General features: G+C 42.0%; 1 protein-coding gene across 12 annotated transcripts in view; it reads left to right on the forward strand.

Moving 5' to 3' along the window:
- Window positions 1-14619, forward strand: part of LOC131475025 (BAH and coiled-coil domain-containing protein 1) — a 72270-nt gene extending 57651 nt beyond the window's left edge. For 7 of the 12 annotated variants that reach the window (XM_058652818.1, XM_058652824.1, XM_058652810.1 and 4 more), the window contains 14 exons: window positions 2283-2397; window positions 2705-2939; window positions 3062-3256; window positions 4071-4244; window positions 4379-4662; window positions 6536-6662; window positions 6747-6861; window positions 7512-7587; window positions 9588-9696; window positions 9816-9932; window positions 10034-10183; window positions 10669-11915; window positions 12061-12297; window positions 12392-14619. In XM_058652818.1, the coding sequence (XP_058508801.1) occupies window positions 2283-2397; window positions 2705-2939; window positions 3062-3256; window positions 4071-4244; window positions 4379-4662; window positions 6536-6662; window positions 6747-6861; window positions 7512-7587; window positions 9588-9696; window positions 9816-9932; window positions 10034-10183; window positions 10669-11915; window positions 12061-12297; window positions 12392-12601 (3391 nt within the window). In that variant the 3' untranslated portion in view covers window positions 12602-14619. The remainder of the gene's footprint in view (window positions 1-2282; window positions 2398-2704; window positions 2940-3061; window positions 3257-4070; window positions 4245-4378; window positions 4663-6535; window positions 6663-6746; window positions 6862-7511; window positions 7588-9587; window positions 9697-9815; window positions 9933-10033; window positions 10184-10668; window positions 11916-12060; window positions 12298-12391) is intronic. The other 5 variants (XM_058652822.1, XM_058652816.1, XM_058652823.1 and 2 more) reach the window with 3 other exon arrangements.
- The last annotated feature ends 7720 nt before the right edge of the window (window positions 14620-22339 follow it).

Raw genomic sequence — 22339 nt, forward strand, 5'->3', positions numbered from 1 at the left:
AGTGTCAACCTGACCATCTCCGATGGCTGGATAAAGTTCACCGTGGCCTGAAGACTGCCTCTTGTTGGCATTAACGGAAAATGGGAGAATTCAGCTGAACCACTCATGGATGTCAAATTGAACCCTTTCTAATTTAGTCAACACTTGTGTAAATTGGTGCATAATTGGCGTCAGTGCTGTATGCTTGTTATGTAGGTTATTCATGCCCACAAAACCACTCATAGATGCCATTGGGTTTCGACACAGCAAACTGTAAACCACAGTGGCATTACTGTAGTGCATGTTGGGCTTAGCTGGGCAGTGTTTGAGGGTGGAGTGGGGTGGGGAGTGCTGGCCGACTGGAGGGAGATGACAGGCAGAGGATGTAATTAGAGTACTGTGAATTCTCCTGTAATCTGTCCCAGCAGCAGGAATGTGACACACCACTGCCATTACAGCCCCACGGGGTCACTAGCAGTCCAAAGGATAATATGACGATCAGACAGCCTAGGCATTCAGAGATAAGCTGACATTTAGAGCTTTCATACAACATGTGTGTTTCTGAGAGTGAGGAAAAGAAGTATAATACAGTGGGAAGAAGTGAAGAATTAAAAAAAGCAATGGGGGAAGGTATAAACAGATTGAGGGATATTTGAGAGGAAACATCCCTCCCTTGTTCATAAAATTTTAGACAGTTCAAATGTCGGCTTTTAGCAAAACCAGGCACATCATTGCTATTTGTCAGTGGCTGGGGGAACTGATAAACCAAATGGGTTGAAGGAATAAAGGTTTGCTGTCAGGCCTCAATATCTCTTGGTGTCAGGGTTTGGAAAGGCCAATAAATTTCACCTCACATTATTCCCGCTCCGTCCCTGCCTCCATCTTCTCTTCTCTTCTTTTCTCACTGTGGGTTGTGGGCATAGTGTTCACAGCTGCCCCTCTGCAATGTCACCTCTACTCTCCTTCCACTCATGTACCCCCTGCCCCCTCGCCAGGCCAGCACTGATCACTGAGTGGGGACACTGATGATTGGTGACAATGTCACTCACATGAAAGGTTAAGTGGGTCAGTGGGTATCGGGCCCATCTTTTCAGTGTCTGGTTTCTTAGCTTAGTTTGTTTGATCCACAGGGAGCGTGTGCCGTGATGTTTCACTCAGAGATGTATTTATGCCTCCCTGCCTGTGCGTTCTGTGTAATTAGGTATAAATGCAGCTGTATGCTTATGCGCGTTTATTCGGGCAGTGTTTGTTTTTGTACGTGCCTCTGTTGGCTTGTGGGTAGAGCAATGGGGTCCTTTGTGGTGCCACTTTGATTTTGGGGGGGGGGGGGGGCTGCAAAGAACTCCTGCAAACCCCGCTAATCAATTCTGTTTAATTAGTTACTGTACGCTCAATCCCTCCAACTCCCACAGAGGGGCGGGACTCTGTCACATTGTGTTTGTCAGCCGTGGAAAGCAAGCCATGACGGGATCTGCCTTACAGGGACAACTCACACTTCACTGCCACCTCCGTCATCCTCCCGTCAACGGGTAGACAGTCCAACTCACGGACAGTCACCTTCGTTCTCTTCATGTTCTGTTACAGATGTGCACTGACATTCTCGTAATCAGTTTCATGAATAATTTGGGTCAGTGTACAAACTTTGTGTTCCTGTGGCGAACACACACATAGAAAATTACATATTCACACATTTGATCCGAAACGATGTGTATTTACAGACAGTATAGTGAGTATAGTGGCTGTGTGCACGTGTGGAGAGGGGAAGTTCATCTTTCGCTTGAGCCGGGCCTGGTCGGTTTCCTGAGGCAAATTCAAAGGTATTTGGAGTGGTTGGACTGTGATGCTGCACAGTGTAGGGGGAAGAGTGCGCCACAGGGTTATGACAATGCTACAGGAGAGCGATGATATACACTGAGAACAATGGAGCTGCAAACAATGGAGCTGCAAACAATTGCCATGACTTCCAACCATTTACTGTATCTTTCAAAGATGTGCAGTGCGTCACAGGCACTGCTGTGACACTCCCTAGTTATAGCGGTAAGGCTTATTATGTCACACTGCCCTAAAACAATTCCAGGTTCCTTGTTTGATTCTAATTTTACAAGTGTATTGTTTAGACACCGGGCTCTCCATTCTTCCTTTTTGCCATTCAGTTCATCAAACCGATAACATAGAGTTATCAGGTCCCTTAGAGAGGTGACTCAACTCTGTTTTCCACTGTGATGTTCTACCCAATATTTTTCTTTCAAACCACCACCACCATTCTTCTCTAATGATTGCCTCTCCCTTGTTTTGACTGGCAGATTGATGGGGGCGGGGCTTGCCTTGTCACCTGAGGACCTAGGAGCAGGCGGAGACAGCCAGAGAAGGAAGAAGAGGCTATCCAATCGGGGCTTTGAGCGACTTAGCAGCACACAGGTCAGGGTCCCCTTGTCCTCCTCCCTCTTGTCCTCTCTTCTGCTTGAAATAAAAGAGCAAAGTCTTTGTTTCTTTATGTTTGATACACTCTTTTGTTGCACATGCTACATAATTAGGTGCTACCCTCAGGAGCCAAATCCTCTGCTCTCCATATTAATATAATTCTCATTGGGGGTGTTCCTTTTTTCTTTTCTGTGTGAGAGCAAATGAAAAACCTCTTCGTCTGACGTCCTGATGTTGTTGCAGCTTCTGTGGTCGAGGGAGTAACCGGCTCTCACTGGCTCTCTCACATCTCTCTCTGTTGCAGCAGATGAAAGCGCAGGGCTGCAGAAAAAGCAATCTTCACAGCGTACTCAGCTCTAAGCTGGCCAGTGATGTGGCTCAGCTCAAACAGAAAGCACAGGGTAAAAAGAATCTCTCAGGGACTGGCTCCAGGGACAAGGAAGTTTTGCCTTGCAACTCTAACCCCAAGCATGGACACAGAAGCCAGAGTACAAGCAAAGTGGAATCCAGGCGTGAGTCTGGGGGACAAAGTGACACAGGTAGTTTCAGAAAATCACACACGCTGTACGGTTCATTCAGTAACAGACTGATGAAGTTCCACCAACATTGCCTAACTAAGATTTGACCTGTGGTTGTTTTTTTGTTTTGCAAACTTTCTCAGCAGCCAGTGTGGACAGTGGCCCCCAGGAGAGCTGGGCTCAACTGGTACAGCGTGGAAGTAAAAAGGGTTCCACCACCCTGAAACATGGTTCCTCCTGTCTGAGCCAGACCAGACCGAGGGCTCTCCGTGGCCAGAGACAGGAGGCCATTGTGAAGGAGGAGAGTTCCCCTGCAGACAGTGACTCCTCTGATCAAGGTGCGACAGTGAATACTGAGTTTGGTATGAAACATACATATGTTCAGTGGATGGTAATGAAACAGGCAAACCAGTGCTTCATGGTAAACATCTCAAAGCGAAAGGCCCTTGGCCTTGATCCTTTCAGTAAAGTGAATGTGTGTTTTCTTGTATTGACCGAGTTGATTTATGGGTTTGGGTTTGTTTAGGGTGTTCCTGTTGGTGGGATTTATTTTTATTGTACATGGCCCTTACACAGTGCAAAGAAGGGAGCACATTAAAGAGTTTCAACTCAAAAATAAAGAGTCAAACTCTGACATAATGACATCTAACTGGGGGCTTCACACAACACTGAATCGGGTTTCCTCACATGTGTGTAATGCTCACTTTTAAGTGTGTATAGAAATCAAAGTCGAGTGAAAAAAGTGTTGATGAACGTGTTGTAGCAGACAGGGATCTGCATGGACATTTGACACCTCACCTCACTTGGCTGATCGCTAGATGTGCAGCCACAGCTGTGGACACTTGCCTGTGAGAGGCTTTGACAGCCCCAGAGACGAACTGACTGGGCCAAAGAGCTGCCTGAGAAAGACACACACACACACACACACACATGGCACACAAGCTCTATAGCATGTGGGTTCACACCAGGAATTACCACTGAGGCAAAGCACTTCATACATCATTTCTATCAGCAGTTATTGATATGCTAAAGGCGTGCCTGTGAAATGATGAAGACGACATTTAAGAAATTCGCTGGTTGGTAATGACTCAAAGAGATGCTGTTTCATGAAACCTTAGCGTCTTATTGCTGTATTGTTTTCATCTCCACTAGATGATGACGAAGAGGACGGCAGTTACGATACCGACGAAGGTCAAGATTACAGAGCCCAACCACCCAGAGACGTCACTTCAAGCTCCTCCATGACAGGTCCAAGTCCCTCCTCTGTCGTAAAGTTGGAGGCCAATCAGAAAGCCAGGAACAAAAAACAGAGACAGGAGCTGTATGGTAAGACTGTCCTTAGAAACTGATTTACGACGTTACAACGATGCCCTACAGATTAATGGGAAGCATCTGCTTTCTGTTTTTCCTGCTGGCTTGTCAGCTCGGTCTAAGACTGTTTCTCTAATTGAACCACACAGCCTCTCAGAGTCTATCTGGAGCAGAGGGGGAGGTCAAAATAAGGAAGAAACCCCCCTGCAGGATGGGCCTGGCCACTGCAGTCAAGAACTATCACGATGATCACCGGCCTGAAGGGGTGAGAAGACCATGCGGGCCTCGTTCTAAAGAGCCACGGTGGGGCAGCCTTGGGACCAGAGGCAAACGCTTCCGAAGAAGCATGGGACTGGCCACCTTCCCTACAACCAGTGAGAGGCTAAAGAGGGCGACTCGCAAGAGCACCATGTTGAGAGGAGCAATTGACAAGGTGAACAGAAACATTTTCATAGAAATATACTGAATAGCACTGACACAGCATACAAACAGGAAGGAATGAAGGAATCAAAATAAAATGTATAGTTTTGGCACGATACACATACTCATCTCAGTCTCCTAAAAATGTCACATGAATTTTTTAGCCCTGAGCGTAAGAGCAGCCATACATCGTACTGTATGTACTCCGCACATAACTTTGCGACTTAACGGTTTTGGTGGGCTTATCTCTCTGTCATCACATAAATGTGCGTGATAATAAAAAGGTGTGTGATATATTAAGCGTAAGGTGACACTAAATTCTCAACAGTTCAAGCAGAGCCTGGCAGGTATAAAACATTTTGATAATTTATACGTATACATTTAACTAGTGGATGTGAATAAAAAATGTAATAGTGCTCACAAATTAGAAATATGCCCCCTTGAACTTTTAATTTATATCCTTAAAGGACTAATGTTGTGCACAGACTTTTGCACTGATTCCCCGCTTCCCCTGGAACCATCTCTTCACGCTCACTACTGCTTTCACAAAGGAGAAGTTGTTGGTCAGTCAGGGCCTCACCTTTACAGAGTGAGGAAGGCATCAGTGGCTAGAGGAGCAAAGGCCAACAGGAACCAGACAGAGTAAATTCAAACAAGACAAGGTCAGCTTCTTGTAAATGGCTGGACAGTGTACCGTCACGTGAGGACCGTTTGCATATTCATGACACGATTGCATCACAATTGTGTCTCGTGTCAGCCAGTTTTATCCCTTTTTGCTATCATCACTTTCTGTGCCCACATTCTGTGTGCAGTAAATGCTTTTCACACAACCAATCCTAGCCCCTGTGTGAAATAGTGACATCCATCAGGATTACAGTTAGTTTTTTAAGGCATTTCCAAGCTGCTGCACTACACTTCTAAAACCCAGGTTTCTTTGCCAGAGGATAGTCTAAAAATATCACCAAGCCCAAGTTAAAAACAAAGGTAGTGCTGAAATGTTGGCTTTAATTACATGCAAAATAATTGCATAACGACAATGTTGAAAGTAAAATAATATCTTTCTTATTTGAGCATTTTAACCTTTTTCAACCCTGGTTAATGTGCTGCAGCAGATCTGCAGCGCCCCTTCACACATGCAGCACACAACCAGAGACTTCCCATGTGTGATGAGTTCACACATGCTAGAAATATTCAGTTTGTTTTTTATTAGAGGGGTAGCACCTGGGGGGAGCAGGGGAAATGACAGAAACTGCATGAACATGCCTACTTGTTTGTTGTGATTTTCCTCCTTAACAAAGAGCCTCTAATTATGTCCCAGCTTGATCGGACATTACATGGACTAAATACTAGTCAGCTGCCAGTGTAATAATTATTAAATGTCTGGATATTGTAATTTATGTCCACACAAATCTTCTGAGTCATATCCGGGAAAGTACAAGGTCGTGTATCTCGCAAATAGCACCACTTCCATCTGGGTATCATGGGTAGATGGATTGAGGGGCGTGCCTCTTGTTCCCAGGTCAACACAGACTAACTGTTGTCTATGGAAAAATAGCAAAGGTTTGACCAAAATGCTGGTAGATTAGTCTGTAGGTGTGTTATGACTAAACGTTGCTGAAGGGTCACCAAAGGTTGGGTTGTCCCCTGATTACATAACAGAAACACCCAATACTCAGCTGGTGTAGCTTCATTCCGAACTTGACTCAGTCATGGACATTGGGATATTTCGCCTGTGTAGGTCCAAACAAAAACTCTCAAATTGTCATTCAGGAAACAGGCAAAAACAAAATTATGAAAACGTGAGCCTTCATAGTTTCTTTAATCTGATGAGGTCTATTTCACTGTCCATTTATCCTTCTGTCTGTTTCATCTGCTATATTTTGCAGCCAAAGGGAAGAGCAGTGAGTCGACTCCTGGAGAGCTTTGCAGCAGACGAGGGCTTTCAGATGGATGGTAGCAGCTTCTCGGAGGAAGAGGAAAACAGCAGCTGTTCACACAACAAAAGCCCCAAAAGTAAGTGGCGTCGCTGGGTTTTAAGCAACAGATAGTTTGTGGATTATGAAATATTAAATGCGATGTTTGCATTTCCTTGCGCAGTTCCGAACTGTGTCCTGACCAAAGAACTCTTGACTGATGGTCTGAAGGTGTTAATCTCCAAAGAGGACGAGCTTCTCTACGCTGCCAGGGTCCACAATCTGGAGCTCCCAGACATGTAAGCAAACGTGCAGTGATTCAAGCGATGTCCTTCAGTGCACATACAGTACATGCTACGTAGAAACCCTGCATCTACCAATGAACACACATGGATTACTTCAGCCTTTAAAGTAACAGTAGAATGTTCATACCTTTGCCACGGTTTTATTCTTCACATTCTGTAAATGAGTCAATTATTACAGAGACATCAACTTATCATAAAATGAACAAGATAAAGACTGCCCTGTGTCCGTAACCATATCATTATATACATAACAATGTAATGTAATCAAAATCCATACAGGCACTAGCAAAAACATAACAGCCTCGGACGAGGTAATAATGCTAATTGGGTTTATTGAGAAAGACATCAATACAATGAAATCAATAAAATGTGTAATCTTGCATGAGGGAGCTAAGTTACCAGTATCAATTTTTGTCTTTTTCCTCTTTGCGTAACAAACCCCACATTTTTCAATACATTCAGTAAAATCCAATACAATGCTCTGGGTGTCGATACAGCTCGTCTGACTCGAGCAGGAAAGAGATGCTATTACAGCAGCAGAGTGGGGATTATATATGACATGAGATCCAGGCAAGTATAATTTAAGCAACAGAAAATAGCCTAATCATTTGCTTTCTGTTCTGTGCTTTTTTTCTCTCCTCCAGCTTCAGCATTGTTATTGATGGTGAAAGAGGAAACCGCCCAAGAATCTATTCACTGGAGCAACTGCTGCAGGAAGCTGTAAGTTGCTCTTTGCATTTCTTTATTGCTTTCCAGCCTTTCTGCTTGTTTGTAATTTCCTTTGCTTTCTCTCTTTCAAACTCTGTTGACCATTTCTTGGGCTCAGCTAGGCCATCTAATTTTCTTTAGGTTTCTGTGAGTGAGTGAGTGAGTGAGTGAGTGTCTGTCCGTTAAAGCCAGCTCTGTCTGTGGGTGGAATAAGGCCACGTACACCTGGATTCAGTCATGTTTTGGGGGTTTAAAAGGGAGACTGTGACATTTGTACTTGTAACAAAGTCGCGGTTTAGAGCAATAACGATAGCATACAAAGATAATCTAGCAAATGATAACCAGGAGTGCTTTTTACAGTCATGAGTTTCATGTCGATGAATGACTACAGTGTACTAAGTCATTTAGTCATGAGACGCAATTAGACGTTGTAGAAACCACTGCACATTGTTGGCTGTTATAAAACATGCTCTTCCATGTGTGCTTTGTATCCACAATGAAATGTTAGTGTTTACTTACATTTGTCCCATTTTTTCGACCGAGAAGATCACTGGTCTCTCTGGACAGTGAATGGTTAATGGTCTGTATTTATATAGTCTTGATGACCACTCAGTGATGACCACTGCTTTACATTACAGTTTTGCCATTTACCCATTCACACCCACATTCATACAGCACAGCTGTATGTACACAGCTGTCAAACATTACCCCCATGTTTTTTTACTGTAGATATAGGTCTCCCTTATTTCCATATGGGCCACCAAATGTTGTGTTTACACACAATGGAGAGTCTGCAGGCAGCGACCCTGGAATAGAAGAGCAGAGTTGTAACTGGCATGACTGAGCCTTGGGTTATATGCACAAACAAATGGGTATGATAATAACTGTTCAGGGACCTTGTATGACATGGCCTTGGATCGCATTTAATCTCAAGTTATGAATAATTAAGTGATAATTACAGTTCTCCACCAATTTCACATTCAATTAACTATACAGTTGTGACTGTGAAATGCTGCATGTATTGACCTCGACTATTTCCTTCTTTTTGAAGCGATTATAAAGGGCATACCTTTTCACAAGTATAATGTTTTCAGTGAAAGCTGAATGAAATATTCAGTACACATTTGAAAGCCTAAGTTAAATGAGACTACGTTTATTTTGTGTGCATTCATTCAATAACACACGTCTGACTTCCTACTAGTTTTAGTTTATTTTGGAATACATGTAACAGTCCAACTTTACTATTGTTTAAAAATCCCAATAAGCAAAGACTTATCATACTATTCATTTGTATGGAAGATCAATACCCCTCTGGTTTGTGTTGTTTGCAATTTAAGATCCTCCCATTCACCCCTGTGCCATTTTGACATGCGACTATTTATCTTCTTATTATCTCATCTATGTAAACTTGCTCATACAATTTCACTTTCTCGACTGGAAGTTCTACACCAAGCACTTATAGTCTTATCAAAACACTCACCCGTTAGCAGCTGGTTCTAATTATTCCGTATTCCCAATTTTCTTGTCTTAAAATAATTTCAAAAGCCATTTATATGACACCAATTTACACACTGAACACCTTCTATCTCGCCCATGTACACCCCAGCCCCCCAGCCGCCGCCACCACATCCACACCTCATCAGTCAAAGGGTTCCTTGCCATGGCAACAGTAAATGAAAGCAACCTAAAAGAGCCCCCACTGAGTGGCGGATGCTGGGGCTGCCTGCATTGTTGGAGGGAAGATCTGGCAACCTGCAATCACAAGCACTCCATTCAGGCCCTCTTTAGTATTACTCAGCAAGTCAGGATTTACTGCATTATGGCTTCCGTTCCTTTCAGCTCTGACTGGCACATTGGCATGAGATAAGTGCCGCTTGGAAACGTGGCACAGTGGCTGCCCATGCACAATGCTCCCTTGCTCTCCCACTGTGTATGTGTGTATGTCTGTCTGTCTTCATGTGCTTGTGTGCAGCCTGTAATGAATCTTAATTATGTTTTGGTCGGGCTTTCAGGTCCTGGATATACGTCCAGAGTCGGAGGCTATGCTCAGTGAAGGAACCAGGGTGTGTGCTTACTGGAGCGAACGCTCACGCTGCTTATATCCAGGCTACGTTCGCAGAGGTGAGACATCAATTATTTTCCATTCCTATTTTCTGTGTATCCCCAATAACTCAATATTGCATTGCACGATCATACGATCACTCTTTATCACACAATTACAATCACACTGTTCATTGCAGGTGGTTCAACTGATGAGGGGAAGCAAGGAGGAGTGATGGTAGAGTTTGATGATGGAGACCGAGGGAAGATTTCTCTCCCACACATCCGCCTCCTCCCTCCAGGATACCAGATTCACTGTAGGTGTTTCTTTATTTTGTAGTTGGAAATTTGCCCTTTAAAATGACAGTATATTGTCCACCTGTAACTCAACATAATCCTCCTCTTTCTTGTCTTTTAGGTGGGGAGATACTGGTACCCAGTGGGACAACAACCAAGAGAAACTCCTGTCTAGAGCAGGCCCCTATCAGTGACAGACATTTGGACAGACACAGTACTATCAATACTGTTATCAATAGTCAAAATCTAAATGTTCACAAAAGGAGACCAGGTAAGAAAAAAGTCTTCAATTCAGAATTTAAAAATGTTTTTTGTATTTTTAATAACCATAACCTTCTATAATGCTTACATCGGTAGAAAGTTCAATATAAATGTTGTTTTATATAGCTGCTTATTGCCTGAAATATACTCACATGCTGCAACAGACATTTTTATTGTACAGTTTTTGAGAAATTTCAAGTTTAAAGTCCCATATCACATGTTTTAATAAAAATATTATCAACTTTGAGATTAAATAAAAAATAGATTTTTCATAGGTTCCTCAAATTAAAAAATCCATTCCTATTGGTTTATACACGGCAAAGATACACAAAGCTTAAGAACAACAGCAAAGATGTTTTTTGGTGTTTCATACATCTCAAAAACAGAGTCAACTAAAATGAGCAGCAGTAGATTTACAACAACAGGCTATGTTGTCGGGCTGCTGAACTGGACTTGTATTGCTAAAACATATTACATATGTTTTATTCATTTCAGGGAGACCAAAGGGCTCTGGGAAAAAGCAAAAGCAACAGCAGCAGGCTGAGAGTGCCAATAAAAATCCCTCACCTTTCTTGGGTTGGCCCCCATTGGTTAACACCAGGAAGAGAACGTCTGACAATCTGTTTCAACTCAATGGGGCATCTAGGAAAGTCATGAGAGGGAAGGAGGATGACCTGTTTCCCTCGCCTCAAACCCAGCCACTGGCTTCAGTCCCATCCAAAGGCCTTTTTAGCAGCAGCTCCTTTGAGGTGGACTCATTCAGCAGCATTGCAAATGGCTACTCCTCCTTCTGTACTCAATCTACGGGACCAGGTCCAGATTTATCTCTGGGCCCCAGAAGTGGGTTATATGGCCAGAAACGCAGGCAAGATGAACCGGTTATACCAAGGAACAGGAAGTCTGGACAAGAATTCCTTGTCAAGTTAGATCATGAAGGAGTGACTTCACCCAAGACAAAGAACAGCAAGGCTCTGCTGTTGCGAGGTGGATCTTCCAATGTGAGCAGTATGCCCACAACAGAGGCGTACTCACACCCAGTCCTTCTGGTCAAGGACAACAAAAAAGGTGGTGCCTCCAGGGTCGAACTTCTACTGAAAGGAACCACACACCAAAGAAAGCCCTCCCCTTCTTTACGTCTGGGGGATTATGGCGATTTGGGCTTCAGCTCCCATCGAGATTGTCACAGCTCCTATTCTGATCTGGATGATGATGATGAAGAAGAAGAGGAGGAGGAGAGGAGGGCTGCACTGGCTGCAGCCTCAGGAGGACTAAGGACAGCTGGTCGTTTCCTCTCTCGTCTCTCCGTCTCCTCCTCTTCTTCTGGTTCTTCTAGCTCTTCCTCTTCAGGCTCTATCTCCAGTTCCAGCCTGTGCTCCTCAGACAATGATTCATCCTACAGCTCAGAGGATGAAGACAGTTCTACACTAATGCTGCAGAGTTGTCTGTCTTCCCACCGCGGGCTCTTACGACCATCTGAACCCACAACTTCTTCAAGGCCACATCAGCATTCCTTTGTGGCCAAAGCTTTGGCCGTTTCCAATTCCAAAGGTGGAACTGCTGAACAGATCTCCAACAGCAAGTCTCTGAAGAGAAAAGAATGCACCAGCTCTATGCCTAAACTGAAGGAATTCATAAAGAAGCAGAGGATGCTTACAGATGACTCCTCATTTATTCCAAGGCCAAAAATGTCTGCATTCTTAGCAGGGCGACAAATGTGGAAGTGGTCAGGAAACCCTACACAGGTGAGAATATACTATTTGTGTTTCTACTGCTTCTACAGCAATATAGCAAAGCTATGTCCTTCTTAGGTTTACTGATATCAGTTCAGTTTATGTAGGACACTAAGTCATAAAAGAAGAGTGGTTTAAGTGTCTGGTTTTTCCACAGAGGCGAGGTCTAAAGGGCAAGGCCAGGAAGCTTTTTTACAAGGCCATTATTCGAGGCAGAGACACAGTGAGAGTGGGAGATTGTGCTGTGTTCCTCTCAGCTGGGCGCCCTAATCTCCCATACATTGGCCGAATCGAGAGCTTTTGGGAGTCCTGGACCTCCAGCATGGTGGTCAAAGTCAAGTGGTTCTACCACCCTGAAGAGACCAAGCTAGGCAAAAGACATCAAGATGGCAAGGTAAGTCATGATGGAAGCTACAGTTTATAGGGACTGTAGATTGTTTCTTTGTTGGCGATCATGATGTGACTAAGACTGTCTTTTACTTCTCCAGCAGGCCCTATACCAGTCATGTCATGAGGATGAGAACGATGTCCAGACAATCTCTCATAAGTGTAAGGTGGTGAGCAAAGAGGAGTATGAGTGTCTGACTCGCATTCAGAAGTCGAACAGTACCTCTTCAGACCTCTACTACCTGGCTGGGACATATGAGCCGACGACTGGTCAGTTGGTCACTGCTGAGGGAGTTTCCGTCTTGTGTTAAACCTCCGCGATGACACTACTGAAGGACTCCTATGGAGAGAGAAAAAAAAAGTCTTTGACTTTACCTACCAGACAGTTCAGCCTTGGAAGAGGAGAATTGTTCTTTGGGTATGCCCCAAGGACCCATGGACTAATGTCAGCACCAACGCAGGGCTGTCTGAGGTTACACACTGGAGTCTACTGGCCTCTAATCTCGTTAGAAGTGAAGGGGGGTGTCTATAACTGGTTGATCGTTTAAGAAGAATAGTTGAAAGTCTCGTTCTTCCTGGGTAACAACAAATTCAATAAGTGGTGTTTGAGTCGTCGAGCTAATCTCTTTTTAACAGATCCCATGTGATTTGCAGCTTCATAAATGGTTTTAAGACTCACGCTTCCAGCTCCTATGATACTATGTCACCAAAGGAAAGCTTAGATTGCACTGGACTGTGCAGAATATCACGAAGCTGTAGAGTCTCAGTGGACCAATTCTTTAAAGGTAGCCTTACCTGAGAAAATGGAAATGAAAGCAAGGCATAGGGGCTTTCCTTTGACCTCTCCATTCCAGTGAAGTTGAAAACATGTAAAGGATGTAAAGTTGATGTCTGTAAATATTTTTAAATTTTCCCAATCAAGCCATACACTTCAGTACCTCTTGCCTGTCTCAACTGTTCAGGTGTACATTGTACAGTTCAGTTATTGTATTGTTGTCTGTTGTCTATATGTACATAAAAGCTATTTTATATGGGAGTTTATTGTATATATATGAGATGTATCTTTCCATGTTTGCGACTGATTTATTTTTATATGGGTGTGGAATACATTACCTTGTTTTTATCCTTTGCTTTGGGAAGTCAAGATTGGAGATGTAAGTGTTGCACTGCATATGCCCTGCTGAGACAGATAGACATACAGAAAGACAGACAGAGCACAGACAAAAACAGAGGGGTTTAGTCTAAAACGGGACAAGACTCACTTTCTGAGAGCGAGGAGTCGTCTTGTTTAAAAATAAATAGGTCAAGTGGCTTTTGGTATAGGTGTTCTGTAACTTTGCATTTCTGTTATCCTGTTCAAACAAACAGACAAAAAAAGTTTTATTTATGCTGATCATCATCACAAGTCAGATCCAACTGGACTGCAATCACGGGTCAAAAATGATTTAAGAGTAATGATATGAGTGTACCATTATGACACAATCTCTGTGTATGATGAGTGTCCTGGCATCACTATAGTCATGTCCACTCAAATCAATTTAGAACAAGACTGGGTCTTTTAATTAAAATGTGTCAAATGTGCATTGCACCCATGAATGCATAGTTTAGCACACTATTACAAAAATACCAAAGTGTCTTTATTAAATTTTATTTAAATCTAACATTATGTCTAGCACCTGTACTGAATTAAAATCAGAAATCACTGGTAACTTAGAATACTTGTCCTTGCGTATACTTGCATATATGTTGGCTTTGCATTGTGACAATGGTTTCTTGCACATGTACCTGCAGTTTTGTTTAGTACAAAAAATATGCAGCAAAAGGCCACCTGGGAGTGTGTCTATGAAGGTCAAGGTACTGACAAAGTAAGATGTTGAGTGCTGACAATTTGTTGGAATTAGTCTTTTCTTTTAGTTCCATTAGCCATCTGTGTCTATTTTGTACAGTACACGCACATACTCAATGCTAACTGTGAAGGACAATCAGATTCACAAAGCAATGGACATAGATTAGTTTCACTCAGTCTGAAAAAAAATACTTATGATTATTTAATTTGTGCCAAGTACATTTTGTCTGTTCTTGATTTGTTTATGCAATCTTAAGTATTCTTTGTTGGAAATGTTATTTTTATTTGTTTTTTTTCCCCGCCAACATTTTATTTATTGTCATTGTTGCTGTTTGTTTATGCCAAGAGCGCTTTATGAGAATGTGACATTGTTTTTTTTTTCTTGGTGTGATGTCGCATTTGCATTTCTTAAATAAAACTGGTCTGGTAGAGGCCATGTAGTGAAAAGAAATAAAGCAACACTGGATTCTTCTCATCCACAAACCTTTTGTGAATTTTTCTATTATACAGTACGTTTGGCTCTGTAGCTCACTGCAGCTGTCATTTAACACTCATGTGTTAAATCCAGCATTTTTTGCACCTACTTCACCTATTTCCAAAGCTTAACTTCATCAGTTTGCACCATTATTTTGCTCAGCCTAAAACACAGAAATAAGTAATACTCCTGTAGCCATAAAAAACATTCCCAATTGTAGTGTGTGCATATGTGTGGGATATGAATGTGGTAATTAAAATTGCAAAAGCAGACCTTTTTGTACATGACATGAAACAAGCAGGGAGCAATATTTCAGAGAGTGTGGAATAGACAGATTTAATTCAATTATGTAATGTGACAGAGACATCACCTTTAAACGACATAATAAATTGCACAATGAGACAAATAGAGACAACATTTCTTTTCAATAGTTTACTTTGTAAAAATGCACCGGTAATTTTTTTCTTAATACATCTCTGAGTTTAGTTTGTTAGTGTTTTAAAAGGAAGAATAAATTGAATTTTCAGCTTGTCCATGAACATTAGTGGAGAAAAAGCCCTTTATTTTTGCTGTATGTCACCAGCCCATCAGTATAATTTGAATATAATAATCTCCAGCAGTCAATGAGTCAATAAGGAGTTGCACTATTAACCATCAACTGCATTTGTTTAAGTGTTTAATTACTAGATGTGGTGATAGCGGCCTAGTTGTACATTACTTACAGTATATCACTAACATGTGTGTGGGGGGGTGTTATTTATACACTTTAAAGAGTTCTCCCATTTTCCCCTTAAATCTTGAGGCTATTCAGATTCATTTGTAAAGGCAAATTCACTAAGCACAAGTCCTTTTTCTGCCAAATTATTTTATTTGTTGAAATAAATTCTTTGATGTAAGTGCCTCTAGCCGAACTAAGTTTATGTGAGCTTTGAGTGCTTTCGTAAATAGAGATGGATCAGTCACAGCATCGCATAAAAATCTGCAGGATTTAACTGCCAAGCTCTGCAAATATGATGTGGACTGACTCAGAGAGAAATGTAAACTCGAATACACTTTGCCTATTTTCTTTTTAAATGAATGGTGCAAATGTGGGGTATAGCAGAAAATCCTTTTAATTTTTAATTTAACTTCAACTGTAAAAAAAAAAAAAAGTGTGTAATTTAATGTAATAATCTTTTAAAAAATTATAAATGTGCAATTTCAGTATTTTTGCTGAGAATCTTGCACTTTTTTATTTATATAATTTGTGATTCATATCTAAGAATTTTAAAAATAAGTATGCATTCATTCACATTAAATGGATGTTTCTCAAATTATTTTTTATCTACATAAACGTTCTCATTCTCTTATATGACCAATGTACAGTGTATATGTAAAAGAGGGCGCTCTCTAGTGGAATACAAAGCACCCTACATGTGCATGTGTCATTTTGATTCAGACACACAGTGTAGTATCATATTGTGTGTTTTTGTTTTAGTACTGTACAAAGTGGCAGTAAAAATATGTACCTTTCTTTATTAAATGTCTGGAGCAGCCTCTGTGTGCCACGACTGTATACATTTATTTAACCTGGGGCATCTGTCCATTTGCATACATGCTCATCAGCCTGGACAAAGCCAATCTCTTTACAAATGAATCAGTGAAATAACCACTGGCTCAGCCTGAAGGAGACACAATATGGGTCAGTGGCCTTTCTCTGCGAGCCCAGGGGTCTTTTTGACCTGCATGGAGCCTGAGTGCTGCCTCCCCTCCCCCCAATGCCCAGACAGGGGCTAATGGGCACATCAGTCATCTCTAACAGCAACCCAGTGAACACAAACATCGCTGTTTACCACCACAACCTTTTGTGTTGACTATGGCCACTGCCCCGTGTCTGAGCTGGGCCACTTCCTGTATCAGCAACATGGGGGTAGAGGGGACTCGCCACACCACAGGACCAGAGAACAGGGTTAAGAATGTGTGTGTGTGTTTGTGTGTGTGTGGGTTATTATGTTTTTAAAGAGTGTTGCTCCATTAACCCTCTGTACATAGATATGCAGTCAAGATAAGATACACAATACCCTGTAATAGGGACAATTTAGGTTGTGTTAAAGATATTTCATAAATTATATACACAAAACCAAACATGCTCTATCTGTGGAAAAGATAAGGCCATTAAAACAAGTCAGTGCACCAGAGGATTCTATTTTCTGTGCACATTCTGTACATTTTACACTCTATAACCTGGACTTTGTTACCTCTCACTTGATAGACTGGTCTGTCTGCCTCACTTTTCAGTGCCTCTTCTGGTTCAACTCGCTCAGCATCCAGACTGTGTTGCTCAGTGTCAACAGAAGGGCTGCTTTGCTGCACAAATATCTACACCTCATAAATGTCTCACCTTCTGCTTGACCCCGTCTGGCCTGTGACTTTGAGGGGGTTGAACAGGGGACAGGCTGCCTGGTGTATGGAGGTGAATGTGTGTGTGTGTGTGTGTGTAGCAGTTTAGGTTTGAGGTGAGGTCTTGGATCTTAAAAAAGGTGCAGGGAAAAGAGAGCAGGGCAAACACATCACGCAGGCTTTGACTGCTTCATCTAAAAAAAAAAAAAACCCAAAAAAACAAAAAGAACCAATAAAACCAGATTCTTCATTTTTTAGGTACATGAGTTATGAAGCTCTTACTGCTGCTACAAAATAACCACATTCATACTGAACGCTCTCATAACAAACACTCTTTCAAGCATTTCCTGCATGGAGAGAAACAAAACTCTGCATGAAACACAATGTCTACATTTGGATTAATACAGATACAGATTCTGACCAGTGAGATGTGAAGATGAGAGGAATAAGGTGACAAAGTACTAATTACCAGCAAGTTTAAAGGTATTTCTGTGGTAAACAAGATGATATTATTTGCTTCATGGTGACTGCTGAACCACCTGCTGCTTCCAAATATCTGTGCTTCCTCATATAGATATTTTGGACGAACGCATGCTTGTGCTTTGCACAGACAAATGCTATAACACACAGTCTTCCCACAACTGTGCAGTGTGTTGCTAACTGTGGCCCAGATCCAGCCACGCCGCCCCTAATCCATTTCTCTGTTGCTCATTATTAGTGGCTAGTAAAGATTCGGTATCAGCGATGCTAAAAGAGCTTTGCACAGTATTACATGGGATTAGTGTTGCTCCTCACTGCATATGTTGCTCACAAACTCTGATGTGATATCACCACCCCGTTAGTTGGGTAAAATGGTAATACATCCTCTTTTATCCAAAAGATATTTCCATATCGTTCCTTCTGTTGTTTGATCCCGTGGTAGTCTGCATAAAATAGTAACGGGAGGGACTCCAGAAAGGCAAAATTAGTAATGTAAGTGAACAATTTAAGGAGGATAAAGAATTCCAATATCATATACACTCATAGGTGTTTGATCCATTAAATATTTATTTAAAAATGGTCAATACAGTTAAAAGTCTGAGACCAGGTCTTGTTTTCTCCACAACCAAAGACTTTCCGTTTATTATCATAGCAAAGAAACCAGAACCCAAATCTGAAATCACAGAACACCCAACCCAATTAATAAACGATCAAAACAATTAATTTAGTGTTGAATTAATAGATGAATTGCCCAACAGCAGGAGAATATTGCATAATCAGGAGATGGGTGAATCAAAACGTCTTTTCAGCTTTGATTCTGTGACAAGAAACAAATAGGAATAGTTAAAAATGCAGATCCACTTGTGTATGTTTGTCGTTGACCCCAGCACCGACACAAATCCATGTTTGACCTATAATAAACTGTATCCTTCCTGTGTTTCATGTTAATACATACATGTCCAGTTGTCATTGTGCAACGAATACCGAAGCTGTGCCAACAGCCACAGTTGTACTCTAAGTGTCCACAGTACTCTACTGACCCAACAACAGCAGGAAGAGTTACAGCCTGTAATAAAAGAGGTCAGGCACATTCTCATACTATCTAATTTGTAAGTGCTAAACAGCTGGAAACACTATGTATCTCATAAATAAGAAAGAACGGCCTTTGGCCTTCCTGGGAGGGAGATCACCAATGGACGCTATTAATTAGTTTCTTCCAAAATCAAATCAAATTAAACTCTTTTTTTTTAAATAGGAATTACTGGTGCTGGACTCCAAGGCGGCAGGTATGATTTTTGTGTCTCAACTCTTGTAATTATCTGTTCCATCACAATAAAAATGATACAGGTTTGGTATCATAAGGGAGCTGATGTAGAAATAAAAGCATAACTGTTTTTTTACAATACACCGTCCTCTCTTCCCACACCTTCCTGTGTAGTGGTGTTTGTGCATTCCTGTGTCGACAACCCTTCCATCTAGTTCTCTTGGGTGTTTATCCCCCTTCACAGTAGCAGGGAAGCAGCTCCCTCCATCCCATCTCTGTTTACATTGCTCTTCCCCTCTATTTACTCTGTGCCCCAGCACCCTGGTGCACCGCGCTCCAAACAGCTGTTCCATTATGGAGAGAGCGGGCGCTTTAACCACACAATGCTGCCACACAGCTCTCTCTCTCTCTCTCTGACAGCCCACCATGGTCGCAACCACGAAGTCTGGGTCCGCTGGCACGCCTGTCATTGTTGCCATAAAGCTCAATCTCCTAAAATGCCACAGGGGCTTCTGGGCACGGAGTCAGCCAGGGCAACTGTTGGAGAGTGTCTACAAACCGCAAGACACATTTGCAGAGTTCGGCTTCTGATTAAGTATCTCTGTGTAAGATGCAGCGCAATCCTCTGGTGGTGTTTTTAAACAAGAAGTAATCACATCCAGCTGATGTAGTCTGTAACTGGCACAAACCTATTAAAACTAGACTTTTACAGTGTGACAATAACAACACATTAGAGTTTAGACGATATGTCGATTGTATAACGATCTGGATTTATATCTCAATTTAACGAGAAGTGCAATTCAGTAACCGTTGATACGATTTCTTCCTTAAACCAAAACTAAATGGTTTCAAAAAATATCTTTTCTCAAAACCCTGAAATGAAGATAACAAGGAGAAACAGAACTTCCAATACCTTTTTTCAGGAAAATTGGCAATTCTCGGGGAGAAAACAAGTTTTAAAATAGTCCCAAAAAAAAATCACTATACCTGCACTTGACATTGTCCATGGGACATTATCTAACAGAGAATGATGGCGCTTCCTCTGTCACGCTTTGCTTGCCTTGCTGTTCGGTTAAAAGTAAGAGTATTCTCCAACTGACTACCTTAGGGTCACACTACCCCATGAATCTTCACCGAATTATTTTTACCCTTCGCATGTTCCTTTTTCCTGCACAGCTGGTGCTGAGTCAGGAGGCAGGAAACCTGGGAGAAAGGCCACCATGCATCCCCACGCTCCCAGCAGACCGCTGCAGGGCCTTGAGGCGATAGCGACAGGAGACACTCCATTTATCAAAATACAATAGCCTCTACATAGAGCCAGCGGAATATGGGCCTGTCCGGGCCTATATGAACCTCCATGTGTATACAAGTGATAATATGTGAAGTATACTGTACATGCATGTGTGTTTTTGTGTCATTTCAGGTTTCATGTGTCTCAGCCAATCCAGTCAAATATTTGAAATGTATAGGGATTTCACTTTTAGTGATAGTAAGTGATATACAACCACGTCATCGCACCACTGAGATATAGATCTCACTTCCTCTCCCTGCGTGCACTTCCTTGTGGTTTCATTTGAATATTTTTTTTAATCAAAGTTTGTCGGTTTTATGCAAATAGGGAAACTAAAAACACTAACGTTTGTGCAAACTAAGCAGTCAATAAAGATTAAACCATAAGGAAAATTAATGAATTGCACATTTGAGCTATTGTCTCCTCTTTCTAACAAAACAATAAATCCAGACCTTAAACTAAACAAATACACACTCACTCACAAGCTCTTCTTCCTGTCTAGCGCAGTTCTGTCGTAGCCTCACCCGCGGTGAAACGGGATATCAGCATGTACAACAGCATGAGTGGTGTGTGTGAGCGTAGGACATGGAACTCATTCATAGCAGGATATGAAAGATTCCTGCCCAGCTGCCAGTCCCCCAGCTCAGGTTTTCAGAACCCTTAAACTCATCAGTCACTATATGCCTCTGCTCTCCTCCTCATTTATATCCATCACTTTTAAGAAAATATATATACAATCTGCTTGGATACAAGGCAGTCGTAAGCTCCATGGCATTGAACGCCTCATCAACATGAGTTAAAGCCCCTGGGCAACGGGCTTTGATCAGGCATTTTTAGAGACATCTCCTGTTTTCTTCAAACAAATCCATTGGGGTCGCTGTGCTAAATGTGAAATAAACTCAAAGCATGTGATGCAGGAAACTGACACTCAGCCACACACGTTTTTGGCTTAATAAAGAGGTGAGACGCTGAAAAACAATCTAGGAGGGGAAGAGGTAAAGATGTCAAAGGGATGAGGACAAAGAAGGGCGAAGAGAAATTCTGTCAGAGGGAGGAGAGGGAAGAGCGCCGCATGCATGCGGCCGTGCTATGAGATCAACTGACAAACATCTCTGCAACCTCGGCAGCGGCAAATCGGCGCCCACCCTCTGAATGGCCTGTGACAGCTGATATGTATGAAGAGCCAATTTTGTCTTACACCTTCTCTTGAATTTTAGCCCTTCTACCTGTCAGTGGGAGACAAACAGAAGAGAGAGTGAATGAAAGAGCGGGACAGAAAAGTCGGGATATGGACATGCTGCTGAACAGTGGGGGTGAGAGTAAAAGAAAAGGAGAAACAGAAAGATGTAGAAAATGAAACCTAAATGGACCAATTCAGCTGGCGGAGCCACACTGAGCATTCACCTGAGGCAGTCTTATGCCCTGTTTGTGTCTCCATGGAGACAGACCTCCTGAGTGTGCACTTCTCTACAGACTGACAGTTGTCCGGCTAGTTAGTCCTGCTATTGATTTCTGCACAATTTCCCAGACCAGATCATTGGAAAAAGCTAAAGTGTGGTTATATTCTCTGCTGTGATTGACAGCAAAAAAAACTCCTTAGATTCATCTTTTTTACCGTAAAAAAACGTTTTTACCGTACCGTTTAAAAATAATTGATGGAGTTGTCCAGTTTGCCAATGAAGCCAGACGGAAGTAAGAGTGTCCAGGGGGCGACTTCACTGGTTGCAAAAAGAACTTACTTAAAGTGAAAGTCTATCGGAAGATAAGGCCACTTTTTACCTGAATTATAACATCATCAAGCTTTTCTCTGAAGAGTTAATGTCTCATTCACTAGTTTCAGGTCGTCTTCAATGAGCACATGATGTCAATTTGGTAAATTACTTTCCCATTTGGAGAAAAATAGATGATAAAGCACAGCACATGCCAAAATGACTGACCTGGAATCGTCCATCTCTGTTTGCAGAAGATCGACAACATCATATCATGAATCTTAAGGCTTCAAAACAAGGGTTCAGATTCTTCTGGTCGACAGCACGACCGGTTGCCACTTGGCTGATCACTAACATCCAGGAAGTGCTTTGAGAGACAGTTAATGATGCATCCCTTATAATGTAAAACTCCTATCCCATCAGACAAAGTGTTTTCTCAGCTGCTATCAGGCATTTGCAAAAGAAACTCTCGAGCTTTTAACATATTAATGTTTAAAGACTTCAAACCAACTGGACTGAAGACTTGATAACATCTAATACTCTTGAGATATAAATACATCTACAGTATGGTGCCTATCTGTTTTGTAATCTGCGTGGTTTGGAGC

The sequence above is a fragment of the Solea solea genome, chromosome 16 (genome assembly GCF_958295425.1).
Source record: "Solea solea chromosome 16, fSolSol10.1, whole genome shotgun sequence".
Classification (NCBI taxonomy): Eukaryota; Metazoa; Chordata; class Actinopteri; order Pleuronectiformes; family Soleidae; genus Solea; species Solea solea.